Source organism: Marmota marmota, unplaced genomic scaffold, assembly GCF_001458135.2.
Source record: "Marmota marmota marmota unplaced genomic scaffold, marMar, whole genome shotgun sequence".
Taxonomy (NCBI): Eukaryota; Metazoa; Chordata; class Mammalia; order Rodentia; family Sciuridae; genus Marmota; species Marmota marmota.
In genome coordinates, this window is record NW_026000185.1 from 21,233,507 (window position 1) to 21,251,349 (window position 17,843).

At 44.0% G+C, this 17,843-nt stretch overlaps 1 protein-coding gene and 1 long non-coding RNA gene across 2 annotated transcripts in view; both read left to right on the top strand.

The window, feature by feature from the left end:
* Nucleotides 1-3,135: 3,135 nt before the first annotated feature.
* LOC107146567 lies at nt 3,136-10,383 on the top strand. Its single transcript, XM_048790078.1, has 3 exons — nt 3,136-3,520; nt 8,544-8,720; nt 9,039-10,383. Exons 1-3 carry the CDS (start codon nt 3,136-3,138, stop codon nt 9,563-9,565), a joined length of 1,089 nt encoding a protein of 362 aa, XP_048646035.1. The 3' UTR covers nt 9,566-10,383.
* A 1,981-nt stretch (nt 10,384-12,364) lies between these two features.
* Nucleotides 12,365-17,843, top strand: part of LOC125612372 — a 29,453-nt gene continuing 23,974 nt past the window's right edge. Inside the window, exon 1 of the long non-coding RNA XR_007342728.1 lies at nt 12,365-12,768. This is a non-coding gene — a long non-coding RNA (uncharacterized LOC125612372). The remainder of the gene's footprint in view (nt 12,769-17,843) is intronic.

Here is a 17,843-nt window from a genome sequence, read left to right on the forward strand (position 1 = left end):
GTAGGTGTGTGCTTCCACTGGCTTTGAACATGGGTTTTGTTACACACTAAAAATAAAAGGTCATTGGGGGACTTGGTGGTAATATTTGGAGGTTTTGGTGGTGGTGATTTTTTTAATATGTTTTTAGATCTGCCCACTGAGTTTGGAGCAAGCCTGCCTTTTATAGGGCAATCAAGTTGTTCTGACCTCAAGCTACTCTAGCTCCAGGTCATCTGCTGGGCCTCCTTCCCTTTTTCTCAGAGGTCTACGACCTATAACCTCAGAGAGCTTGAATTTGACTCTCTTCCTTCCATTTTCATTAACACCCATTGTGTCCCAAGCCTTTTGCATGCTAGAAATTGAACCCAGTAGTGCTTTACCACTGAGCTTAGGACTTTGCTAAGTTGCTGAGGCTAACCTGGAACTTTGGATCCTCTTTGCCTCAGCCTCCTGAGTCACTGGGATCATAGGAATGTACCACCACACCTGTGGCTGCTACTCCTATTTCATGCTGAAGAAATTTAAGTTCAGAGTTATAGCCTTACCCAAGGATGCTGGCTACTGTGAACTATGGTTTAACGCAGTGCAAGGACCACAAGGATTTGTATTTTCAAAATATAAAAAGAGATGAAAAAGAAAAACTCAAGGAAGCTGAGCATGGTGGCACACACCTGTCGTCCCAGCTACTCAGCAGGCTGAGATAGGAGGATCATTTGAGCTCAGGAATTCAAGACCAGCCTATCCAACATAGTAAAAACCCATTAAAAAAAAAAAAAAGCATGAAAAAACATTTTTTTTAATTTTTTTAATATTTATTTTTAGTTATAGGTGAACACAATGTCTTTATTTTACTTTATGTGGTGCTGAGGATGGAACCCAGTGCCTCACACATGATAGGCGAGTGCTCTACCTCTGAGCCACAACCCCAGCCCCCAAAAAACATTTTTTAAAAAACTTATTAAAAGTACATATAATCAATCTATAGCCATATATAACTAAAAATAACCAATAAAAATTTAAAAATCAAACAACAAATACACACACACACACACACACACTGTATGGATATGATTTTTCTTGCAGTCAAGAAAGTGTACATAGTTGGAACCTAGAGATGTATTATGCTCTTTGCGGGGTCCTTGTACTTTCTGTGGGATGCTCACTCCCTGACATTGCCCACAGGAAATAACCTGATGCAAGGTAAGTGCCACCAACAGGGAAGCTTTACAAAACCACTCTCTTGCAGTTGTTTGGGGAAAGCCCCACGCTGTCTCAAGGGTTAGGGTGCTGAGAAGATGAGATGGGCAACATCTGCCTGCTCAAAGCTTGAACCAGGCAGAGGTTCATGGCCAAAGGCAAGGAAGTGAGAAATTCCTCTCCCCATACCTGCTCCCTTCTATGACTGCCTGCTAATTCCTAGGGTCCAAGATCTGCAGGGAATGAAAGAAAGAAAGGAGAGGCTGATCGGAGACTCTAATGGAGGCCCTGTAGAGGCTCTAACATGGAGCCACGTGGAAATTGCCCAGAGGGAAATGGCCAGTTGGTGATGTCAGTTCTTCCAAAGCCTCCACTAGTTGGGTGAAATATCAGGCTTGCACATCAAAATGTGCTTTTACTGTATCCTTAAAAAGCTTACTCAATGCCGCCCCCCCCCCCTTTCTCTCTTTGTCTATCTCTTGCTTGGTCTCAGGGTCAAGAGATTTTTTTTTAACACATTTGTTTAATTTTTTTATTTTTATTTTTTAGTTGTAGATGGACACAATACATTTATTTTGTTTATTTATTTTTATGTGGTGCTGAGGATCAAACCCAGTGTCTTACGTGTGTGAGGCAAGTGCTCTACTTGTGAGGCAAGTGCTGCATCCCCAGCCCAGATCATAAGATCTTCAAGCAAGATTGGGGTCCTCTCTGGGCAGCAGCACCATTCCTGATGGATTTTTATCCTGTTGTAGGAATCAGGTGACTTTGTACAGCCTCCTCAGCTCTGACTAACTAGACATCCATGGGATGGATGCTTTAGTCTGGAATTTCCTGAAAAAAAATTTCCCAAATCACAGATGCAATGTGGGGAAGAAAGATCATGCATCTTGGAATTAGGGGGCCATGAGTTCAAATCAGACTCTGACATGCACTCCATTATTAACCACAATTTCGTAATCCATGAAATGGGACTAATAAAGCTCCCTTCACAGAAGGCCCTGCGGTAAGAGATAATAGAGATAAAACACCTAAGGAATCTAGCCCATAGAAAGCGCTCACCCACAGGTAGGTACTAGGGATTGAACCCAGGTGTGTTCTATCACTGAGCTGCATTCCCAGAGCTATTTATTAATTATTGTTATTAATTATCATGCCTGATATAGATCTATATCACATATATATGGTACCAGGCATTGAGCCCAGGGGCACTTAACCACTGAGTCACATCCCTGCCCTTTTTATTTCTTATTTTGAGACAATGTCTCTCTAACTTGCTTAGGGCCATGCCAAATTGGTGACTGGCTTTGAACTTGTGATTCTCCTGCCTCAGCCTCCCCAGCCGCTGGGATTACAGGTGTGTGCCACCGAGCCCCGCCATGACCTTTTATTTTTACTGTGAAACAGGGTCTGGCTAAATTGCCTAGGCTGGCCTCAAACTTGCAATCCTGTCTCAGCCTCCCAGATCTATGGGATTACAGGCATGCATCACTATGTCTGGTTCAGGATCCTTATTTTCGGGTCACAAAACTGATCCTCCATCAAGGGTCCTTTTGAAGCAGTAAAAATGAGGAAAATAATATCTAGCATTTACTGAGCACTTACTATATGACACTCAGATTCTAAGTGCTTTACACAATTTACAGGTGTTCATTACAGTAACCCTTTGAAGTAAGTATGATTATTTTACATATAAGAAAGCAGAGGCTCAGAGAGGTTTAGTAACTTAAAGGAGGAGACCCGCAAGGAGGCCCACTCGGGGTATCAATCAGGCAGTCAGGCCCTGCCCTGCAGATGCAGGCCCTAGAATCATCCAAATGGTCCCGAATCGACACAATAGACTGCTCCGCCCTTCTCGGGAAGAACATGAACGAATAACTCCAGAGAACCACTCAGCCTGCTGGAGCAGAAGGGGTTATTCCCACTGAGACGCCAGCCCCGCGCTCCTAGAGAGGCCCCATGTGGGCGGGAGCCGCGCGCGCTTCCTGCGAGTGGCCGGGACTCCGGGATTGCGACCCGCTGGCTCTGGGCTCGGCGCTGGACGCTCGGGCCAGGTTGCGCGCCGGGTTGCGGCCTGGGGGCCCCCATCCTAGAGGGCGAAGGGAGGAGGAGCCCCCACCTGAGCCCCGGAAAGGGAGGACGAGGGGCCAGGAGCCGAGGGGATGCGGGCAGCGGGGCGGGTCTCTCCGGGGACCTTCGGCCGCCCGGTGGCTGCGGGTCCTCTGGTACCCGAGGCTGCCTGCGGCGGGCCCAGGCGGCCGCCCGCAGCGGCAGGGACTTCTGGAAGGACCCAGCCCGCTGCGCAGGGCCCTTCAGGTGACACTGAGCCTTCTAGAGTCCCCGGGTAAGGAGCCATCGTTCCTCCACCTCCCCAGGGCGGGCCTGGCCACCTCCTTGTAACCCTCATAACCGCCCTGCGGGTCGTGGCGGGGTGTCCCTAGGGGCTGTTTGACAACTAGACTTGACAAGGTCGCTCAGCCGCAGGGCAGCCACCAGGCAGATCTGGTTTTCAGGACCCTCCACGAGGTGGCCGCGACCCGATCCAGATTCTCTAAACTCAGTCACCCTGAAACCAAACTGGCTGTCCTTCCCCTTCGCAGGCAGAGGGCTCATCCTCAGTCCAATTGGAACCTCGGTTACCTTTACTTACCTGCCACTCTTAGCCACTTCCCTGGTCCCCACCTTATCATACTCTTTGGTGGCTTAACTACAGCCATCCTCCTTTCCCCACCCCCACTTTCTGGATACTGTTCTTATTCTCAATCCATAGAGACTTGCTGCTCTCCGTTCTCTCCTTGAGAGATAAAAAGTTGCTCTTCTTTGTTCTCAAGAAACAGTAACTTGCCTTCTGCAAAATCAGGTGATACTTGCTATGCCAGTGACAAGGGCCAAATCCGCCGCTAACGCGCGGCCATGATCCCGGCCTATTAAAGGTGATACTCAAGGGGGAGTTGCTGCTGCGTCCCTCTCCTGCCACTGTCTCCGCGCGGAGCAGCCGGTCAGGTCCCTGACAATAAATCTGCTTATGCCTCTATCCTTGGAGTGTGCCCCTGTCCTGCTTCACATTTCTTTCAGTCTTCATCTTTTGCAACTAACCTGGTTTTCCAGTCCTACTGCCACCATCTTTGCACCCCTCTGTCACAAACTTCTGTCACTAATGTAATCTGCCATCTTAACTGCTTCTTTCTTTTTGCACAGGCCACTTTGTAGAGTCCTCCAACCCTTGCATCGAATGGTTCCCTTGTGTGTTTCCACACACACACACACACACACACACACACACAACCTGTTAATGATTTGCTAAGTCCAAATCAAAACTCCTGAACTTGGCATTCAAGATAATTTGAAATCTGGCTCCAGCTTACCTTTCTAACCTGACCTCTCTTGGTTCCTTAAGTAGAGGTCATAAACTGGCAGATTCAACTGAAAAATGGGTTTCCACCGGCCAGCAGAATTTCTTTTTAAATTTAACTCGATATTTGTTTTTAAATTAGGTGATATTGTTCTTTAAAAAATCCAAATTTGAGGGCTGTAATTGTGGCTCAGTGGTAGAGCATTCACCTAGCATGCGTGAGGCACTGGGTTTGATCTAAAGCACCACATAAAGATAAATAAATAAAATAAAGGTATTGTGTCCATCTACAACTAAAAAGTATTTAAAAAAAAAATCCAAATTTCCACCAGGCATGATAGCAGACCCCAGCAAATCAGGAGGCTGAGGCAGAATAAGTTCAAGGCCACCCATAGCAATTTACCAAGACCCTTAGCAACTTAATGAGAATTATGTCAAAATAAAAAATAAAAAGGGACTGGGGATGTGGCTCAGTGACCCTGGATTGTTCAATACCCAGTACAAAAAAAAAAAAAAGCGGGATTGTGGGTAGTTCTTGGGTGTGATACTGGCCAAATTGTATTGCTGCATTGTATGCATACATTAATATGTAACAACAAATCCCATCATTATGAACAACTATAATGCACCAGGCTGGGAATATAGCTCAGTTAGTAGAGTGCTTGCCTTGCATGCACAAGGCCCTGGGTTCAATCCCTGGCACCACACACACAAACTATAATGCACCAACAAAAAACATGGGGGGAAAAGTCCAAATATATTGCTTATTTTGAAACAATAATGCTAGCACACTTGGTCCATGTTCTTGCATTCAGTCACTGGCTTAAATTGAGAAGTGGCTGCCCCCTTTAGATAGGGCCATGACTCCCAATTTGCCATAGTCCTCACCACTCCCAAGACCTCCTGTCTCTGAGCCTGAGAGTCAGCTGTTGTGCTTGCACTGATGGTTTTCATATAATAGTGAACATTTCTGGGACTCATGTCTCTACCAAAGTATACATGTGGAAGTTAGACCAAGAGGAATGATGTATAAAAGACAACTGAGAATGTACCCAGTCTCTTTAACTCATTTATTTTTCTTTCCTGGACCCCATAGCCATTTGAGTCTGCCACTCCAGCCTTTTATGAATCAACACAGCTAGATTAGATGCTTCACAGATTTTTATGGCTCTGCTGTACCTTCTCCAGTGAGTAAACTCTATTTAGCAAGGTCCAGAGCTACTTTTACTCTGCAAAGGCTTCCCAGACAACAAACCATCCATCCATCATCCAGCCACCCACCCCAGCAACACTTTTGGAGTCCAGGGACTAGGTTGGGTGGGTATGACCATATCACTATTACCTCTCCCTCCTCTGGATTTCTGTATCTGTCCTTAAATCACAGTCTTACTGTTAAATATAACATCATAATGTTATACAGTGACTTGCACTTAGTAGGTAGACAATAAATATCACCTGGTTAAATGGCATGGTCATGCACATGTCTTCTAGTTTCTAAGGCCTTTGTATCTGTCTTTGCACTGTCCTAGTGACTAGCACAATGCCTGACACATAGTGAACATTAGGTGATGTGGGAGGAAATGTGCTATAGCCAGGCGCCCCAGACAAGTTTCTGGTGCCAAAGTTGGAAACAGCCCACCCAAACCTTAATATACAGAGGAATGAAGAAGAAACCCCAGAAAACAGAGGAGAGGCCTTACTCAGTCCTGAAAGCAGGAAACATGTCACAGACCACTTGACCTAGAGGTTCTGCTCAGGATTCAGCCGAAGCTACCTCTAGAGCTCAGCTGTATCCACGTGACCTTGTGAGCAAAACATCCAGCTGGATTCTGATTCTGAATTCCAAACTTTAGAGTGACAACAATGGTTGTCAGTACTGAGGCACTCTTTCAGCCAAACACTTGCCAAGAGCTTCATACCATGACCTCCATTTAGCCTCCATGACATAATACTATCTCTAGTCTACAGATGACAAGCCCGGGGTTTCTGTGCCCAGGAAGCCTGCCTAAGCAGAGCCAGGATTTCAAATGCACACGGACCGATTCCAGAGCCCCCATGCTCCTTTAAAACATTGAGGGCTGGGCTGGGGTTGGGACCCCAACTCTTTTTCCTCAATTTTCTCTACCATACTTCTTTAACTCCCTGCCTAAGAGATCAAAATATATATCATCAGGAGCAAGAGAAGTCTGAAGAGAAAACTTCAGATTTGTATTTCTTTATTTTATGAAACTGACAGATAACGTAGCTCCAAAGTCTTGAGTAATAAGCTTATACTAACAGAGGGAAGCCACTTTCCAAAGAAAGGGCAGAGAGGGTTGGGGTTGTGGATCAGCAGTAGAGTGCTCACCAAGCATGTGTGAGGCACTGTTTTCGATCCTCAGCACCACGTAAAAATAAATAAAATAAAGGTATTGTGTCCAACTACAACATATATATATATATATATATTTTTTTTTCTTTTTTTTTTAAGGGTAGAAGGGGAGAGAGAGAGAAATCATGTACTTATTGAATACCTATTATATACCAGGGAAGGTATTAACCTATTTTACAGAAGAGGAATGTGAAGGCTTCAAATGTCATATAATTTTGCGAGCATTAAGCTGATGCTGAGGGGGAAAGTGTGGATCAGATACCAGGCTTGGTGGTCACAAAGCGTCTAACACTCACCACCCTAGTCCCTCACTGCCTAAATGTCATTCTACACTTTCTCTTCTTGTACTTCAGTGTTCTTGTAGATAGGTCTGTGGAAGGAAAAACTAATGCCTCCTAACCAAAAATAGGTAAGTTTTATAAAATATCCTTGTAAAACTTTTCTTCTTTATCACAAAAGTGCCCAGTACATTAGTTCATTCATTTATTCATTCAATAAACACATTAAGTACTTACGCTGGGATCTCCTAGGCCCTGTAGATATGATTATTGAACAAACCATATAAAAAGTAATTTTAAAAAAATCCTGCCCTTCATGATTTTTTGCTTGTTTTTTTGAGCTGTTGGGAACTGAACCCAGGGCCTTGTACATGCAAGGTTAAGTTCTCTACCAATTGAGCTATTTCCCCCGGCTGAAATTCTGCTCTTCAGGGCTTAAATTCTACTAAGGAGGACACATAAAAACCAAACCAAACCAGACAAACAAACATAAAGAGAAAATAAAGTGAGGAAAGGAAGATAGGAAGTGTGGGGATCAGGGAAAATGTCAAAATTTTGTATGGGTTGGCCAGGGGGACTTCTCTGAGAAGGTAGACTTTTAGTAAAGACATAAAGGAAGTAGATGTTTAATAACTGGCTGCCGGAATAAACAAAACAATTTTTTTTTTTTGTATCAGGGATTGAACCCAGGGCCATTTAATCACTGAGCCACATCCCAACACCTTTTAATTTTTATTTTGAGACAAGGTCTCACTAAGTTGCTTAGAGCCCCTGCTAAGGTGCTGAGGTTGGCTTTGAACTTTTGATCCTCCTGCCTCAGCCTCCTGAGCTGCTAGAATTACAGGCATGTGCCTGGCAGGAATAAATTTTTAAAATGATGCTCCTTCCAGGATGGAAACTGCAAAGCTACTCAAATATGATATGTCATCCTTGAAACAGTACAAGAAGCAAGAAAAATCACAAAAGATGAAAGTCCTTTTCGTTTTCACCATTCCCTTTTGTTCTTTCTAATTTTGCCCAAGGAAGTTTCTCACTTCTCGCGGAATGTGCACCAAACTCATTTCTGTTCTGCCCTTTCTGTTCTTCCCTCCACAATCCCAATTCCATCATGGCTAACTAAGAAATGAGGTGGCTATTGAGGTGGGACAGCCTGAGGTGTCTCCTTCAATTACATGAGCCAGAGCATGAAATGGTGCCTGAGCTTGAGATGGGCAGACTTCGGAGATCCAGGAAATCATCTGCAGGGCCAGAAGGTCCAGCAGAGCACCCCAGAGCTCTCAAGAATGAAAGGGAAGAAACAAAAATATGTGGTTCTTTTTATTTTTGCTTCCTGGGATGTTGCTTTTGATTTAACAGCTTTATTGAGATATAATCATATTCCATACACTTCATCTACCTAAAGTGTACAACCTACTGATTTTTAGAATATTTACAGGTGTGGAGAGTCGCCATGGCCAGCTATCCGTATGGGCAGGTGGTGTCCCACCCAATGTGGATCCTGAGGCCTACTCCTGGTTCCATGCTGAGAGCCATTGCCAAGTAGGTATGATGCATGGCATGACCCAGGTCATTTGCAGTGACATTGCATGTAAGGTGACCTTGCTCAAGGACCAGGGCGGATCCAGGTTTAGGGTGTATCCTGCTGGGAATAGGGCGTATCCTGCTGCCTCAGGCGCGCCACTCCTTGAGTTCCCATTGAGTTCTCCCGGGATTCAGAGAGTATTTGGGATTCAGAGCCCGGTGGAGTGGGTGGGTTTTGCCCAGAATGTGGATTTTGCCCAGAACGTGGATTTGCCCAGAACGTGTGTGTAAAGTGCCGGTGACAGTTCGAGAATAAAGAGTTGCTGTTTGAATCTACAAGGTGTGTGGTGGCTCGTGATTTTGTGCCCAGCCAGACTGCGGCAGTTCCAGTCAGTGGACTCAGGTCACAGTGGCTCCAAGAAGGAGCTAAAGCAGGCCCTGGTCAACTCCAACTGGTCTTCATTCAATGTCGAGACATGCTTCATGATGATAAACATGTTTGACAAGACCAAGTCAGGCCGCATTGATGTCTATGGTTTCTCAGCGCTGTGGAAATTCATCCAGCAGTGGAAGAACCTCTTCCAGCAGTATGACCGGGACCACTCAGGTTCCATCAGCTACACAGAGCTGCAGCAAGCTCTGTCCCAAATGGGCTACAACCTGAGCCCCCAGTTCACCCAGCTCCTGGTCTCCCACTACTGCCCACGCTCTGCCAGTCCCACCATGCAGCTCGACCGCTTCATTCAGGTGTGCACCCAGCTGCAGGTGCTGACCGAGGCCTTCCGAGAGAAGGACACCGCGGTGCAGGGCAACATTCGGCTCAGCTTCGAGGACTTCGTCACCATGACAGCTTCTCAGATGCTATGACCCAGCCTATCTGTAGACAGTGGAGCACATCAAGGGACCTTTCCTGGCTCCTTAGAGTGGGAGAAGCATGTGGGCCTCTCTTCTTTTCTTTCCCCTCCTAAAAAAATTCTCCCTAGCTTGATGCAGCACTGTTCCCAAAGAGGGTTGAGGATTCTGCATCAGAGCCACCAAATAATGGATCCCTGGACTGTGGCCATACAGGTAGGAAGGAGCCTGACCTAGGAGAGGACTGGAAATTGAGTGTCCTGACAGGCCTGAGCAATCGGCTGTGCCTCTGGCCCTTAGCTTCCCCCTCTGTGCACTGACACCAGTGTTAAGTGTTCTTCAGCCTCTTACCATTAGCATCTGCCTTCCCTCAGCGGCTGTCCTGTCAGATGAGCCCAGCTTATCCAAAATGGAATTGACCAAGCTTGAGAGAGATTTGCCTGTGGGACCAGTGGCTTGGACTCCTGCTCATTCACATCCTGAAGTCCTTGTGTGTTAACTTCTAACTGGGGGCTGTCCCTTTTCAGGGAGCTGGGACAGTCTGCCCTCTGGGTATCTCAGCCAGGCTACTGCCCTCCAAAGCTTGGAACCTTCAATTGCCTGCCATGCTCCGCTCTGCTTTAGTTCTTGGAGGACAGATGTCACCTCCCACTGCCAATGCTGTTGTTTTTTGTTTGTTTGTTTGTTTGTTTTTGTTTTTTAATGTGTGAGTTATCACATGGGGCCAAAAGTCCAGTGAAACTGTAAGCTTCAATAAAAGAATGAAATTCTGTAAAAAAAAAAAAAAAAGAAGAATATTTACAGGTATGCAGCCATCACCATAATCAATTTTAGAACATTTTCATCTCTCCAAAATAAATCTTGTGTCTCTTAGCTGTCACTTCTTTCTTCTCCTCAGTCCCCCTCCCCAAACCCTAGGCAACCACTAATGTACTGCCTCTGTAAATTTCCTTAATCTTGACATTTTGGGGCTAGGGTTGTGGCTCAGCGATAGAGTGCTTGCCTAGCATGTGCGGGGTGCTCAGTTCATTCCTCAGCGCCACATAAAAAATAAAATTATTGTGTCAAACTATAACTAAAAACAAAATATTTAAAAAGATCTTGACATTTTGTATAAATGACACATATTGTGTTTGGCTTTAATTGGCTTTTTCCCCCCTTTGCTCTTTTTGGAAGGTGGTTGAGTGATCACTGACAAATTTGTGAAGGTGTATTTGGAACCACTTCTGAAGGGGACAAAAGTAACAGGAAAAACAAGAGGGAGATCTGTTTACCTTTTATCACTCTATTTTTGCTTTGAAAGTAACCATAAATGTAAATAGGATAGAAATGCTAAGTAAGCCAGGTGTGATGGTGTACACCTGTTATCCCAGTGGCTCTGGAGGTTGAGGCAGGAGGATCAAGAGTTCAAAGCCAGCCTCAGCAACTTAGTGAGGCCCTAAGCAACCCAGTGACACCTGTCCCTAAATAAAATATAAAAAGGGGGCTGGAGATGTGGCTCAGTGGTTAAGCACCCCTGGGTTCAGTCACCAGTACCACAAAGGAAGAAAAAAAGAAATCCTAAATAGATGAAAGTGGGAAGTACTGCAAATTAGTTTATATTTCTGTGGACAATTTTTAATTTTATTTTTATTGGGGTGCTGGGGATTGAACCCAGGGCCTTAGTGCAAGCAAGGCAAGCACTCTACCAACTGAGTTATATATATCCCCAGCCCAACTGTTTGCGATTTTCTTTCCCTGTTTTTACATATTGCCTTCTGTTTGTTAACACTGTGTAAAGTCAATAATCACAAAATTGGAAAACCTGGGTTCTTTATATTGTGACTCAGCCACCATTCAAGTTTACTATTCTGCAAAATGAGGGGGTTACCATTATCCTCTCCAGCAGCATCTCCTGAGTTGCAGGCACAGTCTTTCAGGGATCTGTTGATATTTTACTTCAAGCTGCCAACCTAGACTTTACCTTTCTTTTCTAAAAGTTCAGTATACAGAAAGTGCAGGGGGCTGAGAAGATCTTAACTTCTTATAACATTTTAAACATTTACAAAAAAAAAAAAAAAACTTTACACACGTTATCAAAACTGTTAGCTAGAAAGGGCCTCAGAGGACATCTAATCCAATCCCTTTGAAATAAGAAGAGGAAACAATCCCAGAAATAGGATGTGATTTGATCAAGGCCTCCCCCAAGTCAGTGCCAGAGCTGGGGTCAGTTCTAGGCTTCCCGTGCCTATGCATTTACATATGAGGAAGCCCAAGCCCCAACAAGCTTAAGGAATTCTATAAGAACGGGGCCTGTCAGCCCTGCGGGGCGCGGTGGCACACTAATCCCAGCGACTCCAGGAAGCCGGGCAGGAGGATCACAAGTTCAAGACCAGCCTCAGCAATTTAGTGAGACGACGTCTCAAAATAAAAAATAAAAAGGTCTGCGGATGTGGCTCAGTGGTAAAACGCCCCTGGTTTCAATCCCCAATACCAAAAGAAGAAGGAAGGTGATGGGGGGAGTCCTGTCAAAAGGGTAGGATCCTTGGCGATCACCTAGAGTCCCATTCCTCCACTTTCAAATGGCTTAGACGAGGGTCCAAAATTTCTTGGAATGAGCCTGAATGAACGACCGGGAGGGATCCCAAAGGCAGAGGGATCTTTTTTTTTTTTCTTAATTTTTTTTTTTTTATATTTATTTTTTAGTATTTGGCGGACACAACATCTTTGTATGTGGTGCTGAGGATCGAACCCGGGCCGCACGCATGCCAGGCGAGCGCGCTACCGCTTGAGCCACATCCCCAGCCCCAAGGCAGAGGGATCTTTCTTGGAGCCGGGCGGTGACAATTACTCCGGTCCCCAAGCTCCTCCTCTGGACCTAAAGCAGGGGAACCCCGCCTCCGCAGCCAACAGCTGGGAGAGCGGAGCGTGCCCGGGTTGGGGGCGTGGTCTTACAGCAAGCCAATCCCAGGCCGCATCATACTAGGTGGCCCCGCCCCTCCCCTTCAGCTCTTCGCGGGGGAAGCTGTGCGGTGACCCAGGCAACCGCCAAAACTAACCGCCCGCCTACTGCAATCAGCCGGTGTTGGCACCACCGTTCGTGAAGCCGAGGTCCTTTAAGGGACAAAAAGAATAAGGAATTTAACTGGTTAGTTGAGTAGCGTGAGTTTGGAACTGAGCAGAGGAAAAGGCTTACGCGGAATGAAAACTCGGTGTCTCTAAAGTACCTACTGTCCAAGGTACTGCAACAAGTTCTTGCTCTCTGGCCCCGGTCCCACTACCTGCTAATGTTAGTAGTGGTCTTTTTAGTAGTTTAGTAGTGGTCTTATTGCAAGGGATAGGCGTTTGATTTTACATTTAACGTTTATTGAGCGCCTGCCTGTTGTGAGGTCCCAGGCTCAGTGAAGGAAACAGATTTCTGCAGTCTTGAAGGTTATATTCTAACAAAGGGAGGCGATGCATTATGTGGTGTGTTAGAAGGTGGTTACGAGGTTTGGGAGAGGAAAAAGTAGGGCAGTTCACATCATTAAATAGGAGGTCAGGTTAAACACCAGTGGGAAAGTGAGATCTGAAAGAACTGAAGGAGGCTAGGAGAAGAGCAGTCCAGGCAGAGAGAATAGTTGACATTATCAAAAAGAAAAGAGGGGCTGGAGAGAGGAAACGAGAAAGTGAAATAGAGTGCAGATTTCACAAGGTCCTGTGTGTGTGGCAGTTACTCCGGAATGGGGAGCATTGCAGGATTTTGAGCAGAAGAATGACACCATCTGACTTATGTTTTAAAATAATTGCTCTGGCTGCTGTGTTTAGAACCAAATGAAAGAGAATATTGACAGAAGCAAGGAAACCTGCTAGAAGGTTATTACAATAGTGCATAGTACAGGGTGCAGGAGATGAATATTGCTTGGAACAGGTTAGTATGGAAAAGTGCTCAGATTTTTTTTTTGGGGGGGGTACTGTAAATTGAATTGAAGATCTCTTATGCATGAGAGCTCTACCACTGTGCTACCCGCCCCCGGCTATTTTAATTTTATTTTGAGACAGGGTCTTGCTAAATTGCCAGTCACAAACTTGTGATCTGACCTAGCTCAGTGGCCCATGCCCATAATCCCAGCAGCTCAGGAGGCTGAGCCAGGAGGATGGAGAGTTCAAACAGCCTCAGCAATGGGAAGGCACTAAGCAACTCAGTGAGACTGTCTCAAAATACAAAATTGGGCTGGGATGTGGCTCAGTGATGGAGTCTCCCTGAGTTCAATCCCTGGTATCCCAAAAAGAAACAAAGCAAACAAAGGAAAAACTTGTGATCCTCCTGCCTCAGTTTCCTGAGTACCAGAATTACATGCATTCACCAAGTGCCTGGCCAAAAGTGGTTAGACTGAATGCATTTTGAAGGTAGAGATGATATCAAGAGAGGAATTAAGACTCTCTAAGCCAGATCTGGTGGCCTATTACTGTAGTCTCAGCTATTTGGGAGGCTGAGGCAGGAGAACTGATTGAGCCCTGATATTGGGCCACATATCAAGATCCCATCTCAAGGGGCTGCAGTTGTTTGTAGTTCAGTGGTAGAGTGCTTGCCTAGTATGTATGAGGCACTGAGTTTGATCCTCAGCACCACATAAAGATAAATAAATAAAATGAAGGTATTTTATTCATCTACAACTGAAAAAATAAAACAAAAAGAAAATCCCATCTCAAGAAAGTCCCTTTAAGGGGCTGGGGATATGGCTCAAGCAGTAGCGTGCTCGCCTGGCATGCGTGCGGCCCGGGTTCGATCCTCAGCACCACATACAAACAAAGATGTTGTGTCTACCGAAAACTAAAAAATAAATGTTAAAAATTCTCTCTCTCTCTTAAAAAAAAAAAGAAAGTCCCTTTAAGGATTTAGCCTGAGCAATTAAAGGGGGACTTGACATCGACTGAGGTAGAAAAGGCTAGGACCGGAGGAGCAGAATTGGAGACCCAGGAAAATAAGTATTTATAATATTTTACAAATTAGAATCTTTAGGTCAGAGAAGCATGGTTGTAACCAGAGCATGTAACCGAGTTTGCTAACTTAGATGAGGATCAAGAAGATGTTCTTCCACCCCATATGGATGATGGGGGGTTGGGTACTGGAGATTGAACCCAGGATGCTTTACTACTGAGCTACATTTCCAGCCCTTTTTATTTTTTGAGACAGAGTGTTGCTAAATTGCTCAAGCTGACCTTGAACTTGCAATTTTCCTGTCTCAGCCTCCCCAGTGGCTGGGATTACAAGTACCAGGTGAGACCAAAGGAAGTTTTTAAACAGGCTTATTACACAAAGAGAAATTGAGAGCAGCCAAGAGATAATGGAAAATTTTGAATGCCTTCTGGTGAATATGGATGGCCACTCAGACCCAATCGCTCACTGAAAACAATAAGATTGCAGGATAGAGGGGTTTGGTATAGCATCAGAAGCAGTTTGGAGTTCAACTGCAAGTTTCAAAGATGCTGCCCAGAGAAAAGAAAAAGTGGTTCTGGAAGAGAGGGAGGGAAGGAAGTAGCTTCTGGATGTGACAGTGCTGTCAAGAAGGCTCAGGATTCTGAAGATGGTGGCAATGCAAGAAAGGTCAGACACATTCAGGTGAAAAACATGGAAAAGTTAAGGTCTGGAATGAGATGTAATGAAGTGGCTGCACAACAGAGTAAGGATAAACCCAGGCAAGGGTTGACTTGTGTTGGATGACCGAGGATTCATTTTAAGCAGCAACATTTGCCTTTCCTGTAAGTAGGATGGATAAGCCTGTGTTTATAGACCCTCCAGCTAAGACAAGGAAGAAAATATTATGTAAGAGACTGAAAAAAGATATATGCAGAGGCATGGAATATAGTTTGGTGGTAGAGCACTTGCCTAGCATACTCAAGGCCCTGGGTTCAATCTCCATACTGCATACACAAACACACACACACACACACACACACACACACAGTGAAGAATTACCAGGCTAGGGGCTGGGGAGTGGCTCAAGTGGTAGCATGCTCGCCTAGCATGTGTGAGGCACTGGGTTTGATTCTCAACACCACATAAAAATAAAGATATTGTGTCCACCTAAAACATATATATATATATCTATATATATAGAGAGATATATTTTTTTTAATTACCAGGCTAAAATCTAAGTGAAAGTGTGAATCCAGAGAGAATCTAAGCACTTATGCTGTGTTTACCCCAAAGGTATTTGCCAAACTATGTGAACATGAACTGGTGAAAGTAGATAGGTTATTGTGAGCAGGTGAATGAGCACATAAATGTGAGCAGGCATTGCAGAACAGAGAACTAGTCCAGGGTCTGCTGAGTAATTAAGAGGAGATGCCCCCGACCAAGGCTGGGATCCCAAAGCAGTAGACCAAGAGTAATTTGACCCAGCTTCCTTGACACCTCAGGGAATTGGGAAAAAAAAAAATCTTGGTGAGAGTAGAGAAGAAAGAGGGAAAGAAATTATTTCTGAGAAGTTGTGATGACACACCAGACCTGGGGTGGATATGCAGCTCTAAATTACATAGATTTTGCAGTTAAAAATACTCTTTTTTTTTAAGATGTTGATGGACCTTTATTTTATTATTATTATTATTATTATTATTATTATTAGTTATAGATGGACACAATGTCTATTTTATTTTTATTTATTTTTATGTGGTGCTGAGGATCGAAGCCAGGCCTCAAATGTGCAAGGCAAGCGTTTTACCACTGAGCCACAACCCCAGCTCCGGACCTTTATTTTATTCATTTATTTATATGTGGTGCTGAGAATTGAACCCAGTGTCTCAAACATTCTAGGCAAGCACTCTGCCACTGAGTCCCAACCCCAGCAGCTTAAAAATACTGTTAGCTATAAATTTCAAGTGCCTACAGAAACAGGACATTGTGGTGTGCACCTGTAGTCCTAGTTATTTTGGAAGCTGAGGCAAGGGGATCACAAGATCAAGGCAACTTAGTGAAACATTATCTCAAACAATGTTAGTTAACTGGAAGAGGCAAATACAAATCTTCTAAAATGTTTTCATGGAGAATATAAAGTCAAAATATCCACATAGAGAAATAAGAAAAAGCAGAATCTGACATACAAACACTTAATATATTGGAATTATATTCAAATTATAAAATATCTGTGAATATATGTTGAAAGAAATAAAACATGAGCTTGAAAAATATTTGTAAGGAGCAAGAAACAGCATCAGCCCGGCATGGTAATGCATGCCTATAATCCCAGTAGCTCAGGAGGCTAAGGCAGGAGAATCCTGAGTTCAAAGCCAAACTCAGCAAAAACAAGGCACTAAAGCAACTCAGTGACACCCTGTCTCTAAATAAAATACAAAATATTTTATTTTGGGGATGTGGCTCAGTGGTTGAGGGTCTCTGAGTTCAAATCCCTGGTACCCCCCACCAAAAAAAAAAAAAAAAAAGAGGAGGAGGAGGAGGGAAAGAAAGGAAAGAGAAAAAATAAACAACATCAAATGACCTATCAGAGCTGAAAAGAAACAAATAGGACTTTTTCTTTTTTTCTTTCTCAGAACTGGGAATTTAACTCAGAGGTTCTGTACCACTGAACTGTATCCATAACTCTTTTCTTTTGTTAATATATATAAGCTTTTAGTCGTCGATGAAACTTTATCTGTGGTGCTGAGAATTGAACCCAATGCTTCACACATGCTAGACAAGCGCTTTACCACTGAGCTCTACCACCAGCCTCCATAAATCTTTTAATATAAATTTGAGACAGAGTCTAAGTTATGAAGGCTGGCCTCAACTTGCAACCCTCCTGTCTCAGCTCCCCATGCCTGACCCAAATGGAAATTTTCAGAAATTAAACACAATAATTGAAATTTAAAACTCAATAGAATGGAAATTTTTTATCTGATAAAAGATATACCTATAAACAAGTTCACAATTGTGAAACATGGAATACTTTCTTTCCAAGATTGCAAACAAGTCAAGGATGTCCACTCTCACTACTTCTATTCAACATTATACTGAAATTTTTAGCCAGTGCAATAAGGCAAGAAAAAGGAAACACATGAGAATTAGAAATCAAGAACCAAAATTATTTCCATTTGTGCCTGACATGATTATTTACATAGAAAAATCCTAAGGAATCTATAACATTACTACAACAGATAAATTAATTTGGCTCTGCCTTGGATACAAAGTCTATATTGCAAAAATCAGTTGTGGGCTGGGGATATAGCTCAGTTGGGAGAGTGCTTTCCTTGAATGCACAAGGCCCTGGGTTCAATCCCCAGCATCACAAAAAAAAAAAAAAAAAAAAAAAAAAAAAAAAAAAAAAAAAAAAAAAAA